At 31.9% G+C, this 11221-nt stretch overlaps 1 protein-coding gene across 1 annotated transcript in view; it reads left to right on the top strand.

Moving 5' to 3' along the window:
* Positions 1–231: 231 nt before the first annotated feature.
* The window catches only part of LOC106475515 (phosphatidylinositol 4-phosphate 5-kinase type-1 gamma-like), a gene marked incomplete at its 3' end in the record, with an annotated part of 19945 nt that continues 8955 nt past the window's right edge, over positions 232–11221 (top strand). The window contains exons 1-7 of the mRNA XM_022379595.1: positions 232–250; positions 1023–1092; positions 5423–5451; positions 7911–8045; positions 9351–9388; positions 9716–9880; positions 10227–10357. Coding sequence (XP_022235303.1) covers positions 7925–8045; positions 9351–9388; positions 9716–9880; positions 10227–10357 — 455 coding nt within the window. The remainder of the gene's footprint in view (positions 251–1022; positions 1093–5422; positions 5452–7910; positions 8046–9350; positions 9389–9715; positions 9881–10226; positions 10358–11221) is intronic.

Genomic DNA, 11221 nt, shown 5'->3' with positions numbered 1-11221 from the left:
GTTGATGTAATAGCAAAAGAAATTCATTTCACAATACCAGGGTTGAAGATTTGATTCTAACCTATGACAACTGTTTTTGTTATCTTTTTGTACATGTTTCTCTTGTGAGATGAGACGTGTGTTAATTCAAGTTTTATCTGTATGAGTAACATTTATAAAAATATTACTTGTATATCTTTAACTGATTGCAGAAAAAAACACGATTGACAGAGATCAGTGTACTGTATTTCCAAAGTGTTTTCTGTGTCATGTAGGTTAGTTTTTGTCAAATTATATTATGATAGATTAGTTTTTGTCAGATTGTGTTATAATAGGTTAGTTTGTCAAATTGTGTTATGATAAGTTAGTTTTGACAAATTATATTACGATAGGTTAGCTTTTGTGAAATTATGTTATGATAAGTTAGATTTAGTTGGTATATAGCTTATCTAATAATATGTAATGTTCCACAATGATGGTGTACAAAGAACTGTAAGATACTTTCACAATGGTTATTTAGTTGTTTTTATCTTAATATATACACCGTGGTCATATACCTACCCTCTTGTTTTTATGATCATATACACTACTGTGAACAGTTTTGTGTGTTAATGTGTAGTTCAACTTGAAGTTGGTCATATGTAAAATTCCATAATGGTTGTCTGTGTAGTCAAACTTTGCATTGACTGAATGACAGCCATGTAGTTGTTTTCATTTGATTACATACACGATAACTATGTACATAACCTTAGCCATGCTTTTGACAATTTTCAATTTGATCTACTTTTGTCACTTTATGAAATGAATTTGTCTTGTACAAACGTTGTTTAATTTTTCACACTGTTTTATGAGTTTGGCAGTTGTGAAATATTTAGAGTTAATTTGAATTTACAGAATTTTATCATCAGTACAATGATTTAGACAAGTTTAAAATCAATTCTATCTGAGCAGCAAGTTAGTGTATGTTAGAAAAAAGTATCTTATGTGCACTGTCTGATACCAGCATTATATTCACCAAGAAATTTTATTTTTATTCACTACAGTAGAGAAACTGTGAGGTGGAACTGTATGACTGTACACACACACACACACCCCTGGTCCTCCAGATTTCAGGTAGGTTTGGAGTCTGTGCATTCTACTACCCTAAACTATACCATGTTCAAATTTGCTTCTTTGATTAATGGATATGCCGGTAGGGAGTACAGATTGCTTTGTTTGATATTTGTTGGCTAGATTTGTGTTAAGAGCATGTGATCTGGTTGTTTTTAGTCAGTGGAAGAGTGACTCAAATGTTTCTTTCAACTTTTTTTTATAAATATTAGGAAAAAATTTACCACAAGGAGGATAAGACAGGAAATGAAATTTCATGTATATCAGATTTCTAGTTTATAAAGGAGGCTTTAAATATTTCAAGATATATTACACAAAGTTTTGCTCTTGATGCTAAATCTTAGTCAGGTTAACTCTCATGTGTTTCTTTACTACACTTAATTCTTTGTTTTTCTATATTCCTTGGGTCTTTTTTTATAGTGATTAAGATTACAGTTATAATATTTTTTCTCAGAAATTCATGTAGTTCATGACGATGTGAGGGCTTCACTTGATTACCAGTTGACAGCTCAATGCTGATTGGAATGCAATGAGGATTGACAACATGTTTATCTCGTCCCCAAGACTCTTCACGATAAACTAATAAATATACAACTATCGGAGGAGAATTTATTATTGACAAGCATACATCAACAGCATGGCATACACAAGTCTGTTTAGTGTATCTGTCTCTAAAAATTGATAAATAACAAATTAATTTTGATTGGAAACATGGTGCGAAGTACTTGTAGATTTACTTGACAAATAAAATGAAATGGAAAATCATACCATACAATTGTCAGCAACAATTAATTAAACTTTGTTCATTGAGGTCGATATCGATGAACAAGTGTGTGTTCCCAAAAGAATCTAATAAAAATCTGCCCCAAATTTGATTATTTTCTTATGTTAAGGTTTTCAGAATTAGTTCTTTTTGGTTTGAAATTTCTGTAATTCTCTTCGTAGAATAAATGTTGCCAGTAATTTTATTCATGGTATAACATGTTAGGTTTTAGGTGATAATGGAAGTAGTGGTATTTCTGAAAGTTTTGTTGTCAAGCGATTTGCAAAGAAAAAATTACCTACCTACTCTTTAAATCAGTTTGGGGTTACAGCAAACAAAAATAATTTTAAATGTGGCCCAACCATTGCTCCTTCTTATTTAGTGCAGTGTATCATGTTCACAACCATTGCTCCTTTTTATTTAGTGCAGTGTATCATGTTCATAACCATTGCTACCTTTTTATTTAGTGCATTGTATCATGTTCACAACCATTGCTACCTTTTTATTTAGTGCAGTGTATCATGTTCACAACCAAAATAAAAAGAGCAACAATGGTTGTGAACATGATACACTGCACTCTCTTTTTTATTTAGTGCAGTGTATCATCTTCTCAACCATTGCTATTTCTTATTGGTGCAGTGTATCATGTTCACAACCATTGCTATTTCTTATTGGTGCATCTTGCTTTCTTTAAGCTTTGTTAAATAAAAGCTTACAGTATCCTGTTATTTGGACTAGTGTCATGGACACCTTCATCAAGCTTGTTGAAAATTTCCTGTATAATGTTTGTAAGAAAAATATCTGTTATCTAGTTTTTAAGATTATTTTGAAACTACCATCTTTAAAGATAAAACATACATAGACAACAGTTGAGTATTAGCTCGTTGGGTCTCACAAAACTAAGGCTTGTTACTAACTTTTTTTTTGCCAGCAGCAAATATTGTCCAGTTATTTCAAACATTATTTACAAAAGTGTTACCACTCTGGCAAAAAGAGAAGCAAAACAAACAATTCACAAGTTGTGTGCCAACATCAGATGCAACTAGTTATTTGACATGAAATTCCAAGAAGCTTTATGTCGTTGATTTTATATTTAAAAAAAATTGGTTTCTCTAAGTTTTAAAATAGCAACTTCGAGCAGTGTGTTAATTTTTAATCTTTTTCATTTCATATTAACAGATATAACTTATCACAAATATAGAACTAAAAAAACTGAATTATCCACAAGAAACAACTGGAAAAGTGTTATTGATTGATTATCATGGGGAATTTCCATGAATGATTCACAAAAGGCTACTGGACAAAGCATATTGAGTGATCATCATGATGTGGTTTTTCATATTAAGGTTGTGCTTGTGGCCATGTTTTGACTACTATTGACAAATGCCTTGATTATTAACTACAGTAAAATGCCAGTCACTGGCTAAATACTAGAACCCAGTGTTTTTATCAATACTAACTTTTAGCCTTGTACTTTCCTGTGTTATACTAATAGTGTTTTGAGGATCCTAGACTTATTTCCAGGCCTTCAGTTGTCAAGGTGTGAGGCCACTAGCTAAATGTAAATGTGTATTTACTCCATAATCAGAGATCTCAAAAACCTGAAACCACAAGTATTTGATGCACAGACTTCTCAGTTCACATGAACACATTCATACTGGGAAATTTTAATTCACACGCATGGAAAGTAAAAAAAAAAGAGAGACAAACAAAATCAATTTTAGTGATCTAATAAAGTCGGTTACTGTGATTACACTGAGTGGTGTCACATAAAGTCATTGATTAATTGATTTTTGTGTAAGTAATTGACTTATTGCAATAATAAGGTCCTGCTTATCACTACTTTTGACTATTCCAACTGTCCAAGTAATTGACTTATTGCAATAGTAAGGTCCTGATTGGAATAGTCAAAAGTAGTGATAACTGTCCAACTAATTGAAATATTGTTATTAAATTTTCTCACCATATCATTTTATGCTACTAGGACTATCTGCAACTGACTAGAGGGAAGGCAACTGGGTATCAGTATCCACTGCCAGTTGTTTTTATTTGTGTGCACCATGGTTTGAGGAACACTGTATTCTAATTGATTAATAGCACCCTTGATTAGTCAAATACCATTCTCACCCAGCTTTAGCTCTAATACTTTTACTGACTTTAGAGTAACTTCCAGTAACAAATGCATTTGTTTTACATATTATATATTACAAGTTGGTGTTACCCATGTAAACAATTTCTAAGCTCATGTTTTTCATGTGGTTTCCTGTCTGTGCAGAGACCTTAGTCATACAACTGTTAATTTAATTAGAGAGTTATATTAAATTGATTTGTATACTTGTGGGTGAGGTGCCAAGCAGATGACCTGTTACCTGGTCCTGTCTGGTTTGTCAGCTCTTTGTACCTACAGTGTTTGTAACAAAAAATAAAACATGATTTTAATTGTATTATCATATAGTTGATAACCGATCATGAGCTATTACTTGTAGCACTTTTGATTAACAGTAATCAGATTATTAGACTAACAGATGCCTACTGAGACTATGTTGTTCCTTTTACTTTTGTTTGCTTTTTTGAGTAAGGATGTTGACATTGTGCCACCTACTACTTTCCAATAACATATTTGTAATTGTATCATTTGTTTCGACTCTTCATAATTAGAAGTTACTTATCTCACATACTAGTTACAATTAATCAAGAAATTTCTGATTTGAAATCTCTTGTTCACATCAGTCATACTAAAATATTGCTAATATTATATATAAAAAAGTTCATTTGTATAACATACACTAAATTTATAATGCTTGAAGACCGCTTGAGTGGGTAATGAAGAAAAACTTTAGATATAAGTTTGTCATCATCATCATCATCACCTGATGATTACAAAACCTTGTTGAAACATTGTACATTTGCTGTTATGTTAAACTTACATTAAAGTTTTTCTTCATTACCCATTCAAGCGGTCTTCAAGCATTATTAGTCTCAAAGTTGGTTCCTCGTCGTCGAATTTGAGTACACTAAATTTGTAAACATTTTTACTATGTCTTAAGGTTTAGTATTTTTTTTGTAATAGTAAAGGAGTTCAACTGTGATGAAAACTTTGTAAAGTTGTTTAGTACATGCTCGTGACTTAAGTTATGCTGGATTGAGCTGTCCGTAGCATTTGAAGATCATAAAAAACACACTTGTGATTGTATTGATTATCACAGAGTGCAGTTTAAAAGAAACTTCTTTACAAAAGTAATATTCTAGACTTGACAATAGAGGTCTTTCTGTACACCAACCCTCAAAGAAATACACTTAATTTGTTCAAAAGATCCAGGTTTGTCTTGTACACTGGCAAATATGGTAATTTAGCATTGATAATATAATTAAAAAAACATACTTTGCTTTCTTTTGCAAAAGTGTAAGTAATTTCATATTTCAGAAATGTTATAAAGGCTGGTTGTTGAACATATAATTCAGAAACAAGCCAACTATCTAAACATGGTTATTAAAGTTAAGCTCTTGAAATTCAAGCTCATCATGATGATATGCAAGGATTTTGAAGACAATTTAATTCTTATTTTTCAGATGGATTTTCATGGAAATAAGATAATTAGGTAAGTGTTAAAAAGCATGTGAAAGCTGAGTATCAAAGTTCTTTCTTGTAATTGTGAGGTTTTTGAACTTGGTGATTTTTAGATGTAGTTCTATTTTGGTACTGATTTTGTTATCTCTAAGGAACTTCACAGATGTACTTAGAGAATATAAAGTATATATTTGATACATATCTTAGAAATTGTTTTATGTGATTACAGTTATTGTTTCCACTTGTTATGCTCATTTTTATTTTTCTACAGGGGTTCATGACATGAATATGTATTGGTTTGATAGTTCACAACTTCATTTTAACTTGTTTCGTGTTAATGTAAATTACATCCTAGACATCATTTAAGTCAGTTTTCTTGTGAATGATGTCATTTCATGGTTTTAAACTTCTTGTCTAGCCACATCACATTTCTTAGAACATCCTAGACATCATTTGTTAAGTCAGTTTTCTTGTTAATGATGTCATTTCATGGTTTTAAACTTCTTGTCTAGCCACATCACATGGTTTTAAACTTCTTGTCTAACCACACCATATTTCTTAGAATAATGATTGAACAAATGAATTTCATTCCAGTTTTGACATCGTTTCTTACACAATTTTTTTGGTTCTTCTTGTATTTAGTCATGCACAATGCCAGTAGGTTCTCATCTTTTATTTCAGATATCATTAGACCTATCTTCCGAATATCACGACTCTGTATCACCTATCTGATACCCTTCATAACATTGATCAATTTGAAACGAATACTTGCCTTCACACTCGGTTATCTTCCTCATCTTTTCCACATGTTTTGCCACTAGCCCTCTGAAAACTCCTACCTAATTTCACATGATGTAATCATGCAGCAAAAGCTCTCAACCAGTGGAAGAGTGACAATTTCCTTGCCTGCTAATTATGCTCTCTATGCATTTCCAATTGTGAATCTTCATTCTTCTCCTCAGCACTGTATTGACCAATCATGATTAAATTTCTCTTCAGTGTTCAATTTAACGAGATTTTCTATGTTAATGATACTTTGATTTTGAATTTCTTTAGCTTTTGTTTCAAAGGTTTGAGTATTTTATCATGGCTTCTTAAAGAACACAGTCTTGAATGTTGGTTGTTGTTCACACTTAGGCCTTATTTCTGCTGTGGCTTTTGGATGCTCTTTAACCATTGATCAGTGTGTTGTGGATTACCACATGCTCCATGGACCTCATACTTCTGTCTCATCTGCTGAATTTCTCTCTCCTCAATAGAGAACGACCTATTAGATTGCCTACTTTGCTTTGGTAATACTCCACTATTTGTTAAATGATTTTAACCTTTCCATAATTTCATTCTCAGGTATGTTCCTTTCCACCTCTTTTGGCTTTGTTCTTTGATTTCTGAACCTCATTGTTTGTTATTAGATTTTATACTGTTTCTTTTATATAATAACTTCTTTCTCGTGGCCAACTGTTTTGTCCCTCTCTTGTTTGTGGTTCCTTTTGTTCTGATTTGTGGACTTTCTTCCCTTCCTTTTCTCAATTTTCCCGTCATTGGTATCTATCTGGCCAGCTTGGATTTGGTCTCTTCAACATCTTCGGCTCTATCCCTTGATATTTTGTTCCCCTTCTGTCGGGACTCCTTGGGTTGGTTACATTCCTCTTTACCGTATCCATTCCCTCTTCTTGTGTATGTATTATTCATCTAGCTCCTTTTCTTTGTCCAGATGTCTTCTTCGGTGTTCCCTTCTCCTCCTTTCCTACATTATCATTGTTTGAAAAATACACATCAAGCCAGGATAACAGAAAGTACTTACAACATCTGCCCTAACTCTACAAGTTCCCATTGTAAAATGGGAAGTTCCACAAGACCATTTGAGATTTCCTTCTGGTATATATATTTCCACCTCTATCACATTTTTGCCTGGTTCAGACTGTACCTATTTCATGGACTATCAAGGAAAAAGCCAGCACACAGCAGTTTCTGGCCACTTCATGGCTTACACTTACTGGCTTTTAAAAATAGGGTTTGGCCCTGTCTTCAGTAAAAGCCTTCCTGGACTGAAGCTATCTGGCTACACTTTCCCAGTCTCCCCTATGCAACTTTTTATCATTCACATATAAAGAACACTAAAGTTTTCCATGCTTGAAGAACACAAAATTTACTTCTTAGCTGAAAAACATATCAATAAACATTGTTTATCATAACACATATATTGCTTTCATCAACCTTGCAAAGGAAGCTTTTAGGTAACGTATATTTTACTGTTTGGTGAATATTCATGTTACTACTTATTCAAACACTTGTCAAAGTTAACAATACATCATTAATAAATTGTTTTTTGTTATAAATAAAACATCAACTCTGGAAACGTTTGAGTAATGTGTGATGTTACTCACCATAGCCTCAATTACTAACCCTGTATGTATTCTAATTATGTTTTTTAATCAGAAATTGGGAACTTTTTGTCATATTTGAATATACAGTTTTCGTTTTTTTTAGCTTAATGTAATACAATGGCAGCACAAGTTGCTGCAGTTCCTGAAGTAAAGGAAAAGCATGACATTAATGAAGGAAATGGTAAAGTAAAGGTTGATGAAGAAGGACTAACTAGCCGAATAGAAGACAAATCATTAGGTAATTCTGTCTTTTTAAAGTTCATTTTTAGAAGCAGAATTTTCAATGCTGTCATAGATATTTTTCTCTGATTTCAGATGTGCATATTTAGGAGACTCTTGATGTTGTACTGTGTCAATAAACCTGTGCATACAAATAAGAAAAGAACCACCTTACACTGTAAAAATACACCTGAGTGTGTAGATAGTAGATTCATCACGTTACACTGTAACAATACACCTGAGTGTATAGATAGTAGATTCATCATGTTACACTGTAAAAATACACCTGAGTATGTAGATAGTAGATTCATCACGTTACACTGTAAAAATACACCTGAGTATGTAGATAGTAGATTCATCACGTTATACTGTAAAAATATACCTGAGTGTGTAGATAGTAGATTCATCACGTTATACTGTAAAAATACACCTGAGTGTGTAGATAGTAGATTCATCACGTTATACTGTAAAAATACACCTGAGTGTGTAGATAGTAGATTCATCACGTTACACTGTAAAAATACACCTGAGTGTGTAGATAGTAGATTCATCACGTTATACTGTAAAAATACACCTGAGTGTATAGGTATGAAAATTAAAATTAAATTTTTAGAAAATTGTGATAAACACATGAGTGTATCATTCAGCTTTATCATTATCAACCAACACTTGGAATAGATCATGTCGTACTAGTACCTGAAAAAAATTGTATTAACAAAAGTTGTCAAAATATTGAAAATAGATTTGGAGTATTCATCCTGAAAATAATGTTGTTACAAGTTTGATCCAATTCTTCCAAAAAAAAAATTTTTTTGTGTGATACTAATATAAATATGTTTTATTGTATTTTTAAAAAGAGTGAAGGATGTTCCTGGAAGTTACAAGAAGCATAAACAAATAGAACCAAAAGCTTTGGATGAAATTGAAAGATTGCTACATAATTATGTAGCATGCCAATTACCTCTTTGTGTTTGTTATTATCTTTGTACATTAACAGGATAAAGTTGGAAACATTTTAGTAAAAACAGAAGTAAAAAGTTTACATTTGTTGTTTAGGCAATATTGAATTTCTTCACTACCTATCAATGTAACTGTGTCCTGAATGGAAAATGGTGATTGATCGATATTAAGCTTACGTTATGTAGTTTATGATATTCATCATATTTATTCTGATACAGTATATGCTGGGAATGTTGGTGAATGTAAATAAGAAAATAATATAAAGAATCTCATATATTTAAACTGAATGGAGCTTTAAATATTAATGTGAGTTAGCTGAAACATACATTGTTGTATATGTATTTATAACTTCTTTATACTTTAGGGGAAACTGTGCAGAAAAAACGCCCACCCCCTGTAGATGTAAGTAAGTTTTTAACATTTACTATAAAAGAGATGTTAAAAGTTGTGTTATTTAAAATAAATAGCAACATTATCAACCCTTAGTTATTCAACGATCAAGTTGTAATCAGGCTGACAGGAACTGAAAATGTCAGAAAAAATTCTCATGGAAAGATGTAAAAGTGTTTTCCAGGAATCAGCATGTTTCATTAACAATTAGAAAAGTCCTAAATCATTTGCTACAAAATGTTTAAATACAAAATACTCCAAGCACTGACATAATTGTTTTCCTTTTGACATTATATTATCCATATGACATTAGTAGTCTATACTGTATGCCTTTTGTAGCTGACAGAAGCTAAACTACTACAACAACAAATAAGTCATGGATCCAAAACTCCCAATACAAGTGGTCCTCAGACTCCGGGAACTGCTACGGAGAAGAAGAGGGATAGAGAACGAAAAATTGGACACAGAAGAGTGGAAGAAGGTGGTCAAATTACGTATAAAAAGGTGTGTGTGTGTTGAAAAATTTGGTAGTATTCATCAAAACAGTGTAAATAACATATTATTTGTTATTTATTAAGTAATATTAGATATTGTTCTTTATTTGTATCTCAAAATTATCAGATCAATTTCCTTTGGAGTACCAAGTTTCAGATGCTTCTTTTTTTTACCATCACCAAAATGATCTATATATGAAACATCAAATATTGTTATTGATTATCTCAGGTTTAACGTTAACTTTGTAAAAGTAATGTATATGTATTTTTAATTTATAGCCTTAAACTTGACAGGGTGGAATAATTTTGATTCAGTTTGTCTTGAATCAGTTCATGAATGTCTTTAACATTTCTAGATTCAAACATCCCAAATCATGGGATCATTTCAACTAGGAATTGGGTATGCTGTGGGAAAGCTAGCGTCAAAACCAGAACGAGATGTTTTAATGCAGGATTTTGCCATTGTGGAGACTATATCTTTTGCAGGGTAATTTGTGCTTACGTAACACGTGGTAGTAGAACTTTTATTATTCCTGAATATTGTTTTTGAACTTCATTATTGTGTTATTAACAAGAATTCATTATATTTATACATTTGTATTTTAGTGTAAAGGTTAATAACTTGTATGTGAAGTAGTAAAAACATTGAAGTTTGATGAATGGAAGAATACATTGCTCATAACTGACATGATAGGTCAAACTATTGAATAAACTTGTTCAAGGCCAGTGTGCTAAGCCTAATTAGTGAATTAACCATAAAGAATAGAATTGTTTGCTCACCGATAAGATTTTACAGGCCTACTTAATAACTGGGGTAATTATAACAAATGTAGTTATGGTTTTTTCTTGGATAAATGTTACAGGCCCACTTAGTAATTCAGGTAATTATAACAAATAGAACTTTGTTTTGTTCATGGATAACACATTACAGGCCTACTTAATATCTGGGGTAACTATAACAAATAGAATTATGACTTGTTTGTGGATAACGTGTTCAGGACTACTGAGAAAGTGAGGTAGATATAGTGAATCAAGCTGAGGCTTGTTCATGGTTAACTTGCTAGGCCTTCTGAGTAATTAAAATAACTAAAAAATATAGGATTATGACTTGTTCACGGATAACTTGCTAGGCCTACTGAGTAATTAAAATAACTAAAAAATATAGGATTATGGCGTGTTCATGGTTAACTTGCTAGGCCTACTGAGTAATTAAAATAACTAACAAATATAGGATTGTGGCTTGTTCATGGTTAACTTGCTAGGCCTACTGAGTAATTAAAATAACTAACAAATATAGGATTATGGCTTGTTCATGGTTAACTTGTTAGGCCTACTGAGTAATTAAAATAAC

The sequence above is a fragment of the Limulus polyphemus genome, unplaced genomic scaffold, assembly GCF_000517525.1.
Source record: "Limulus polyphemus unplaced genomic scaffold, Limulus_polyphemus-2.1.2 Scaffold8698, whole genome shotgun sequence".
NCBI lineage: Eukaryota > Metazoa > Arthropoda > Merostomata > Xiphosura > Limulidae > Limulus > Limulus polyphemus.
This window is presented reverse-complemented; position numbering and strand designations above follow the sequence as displayed.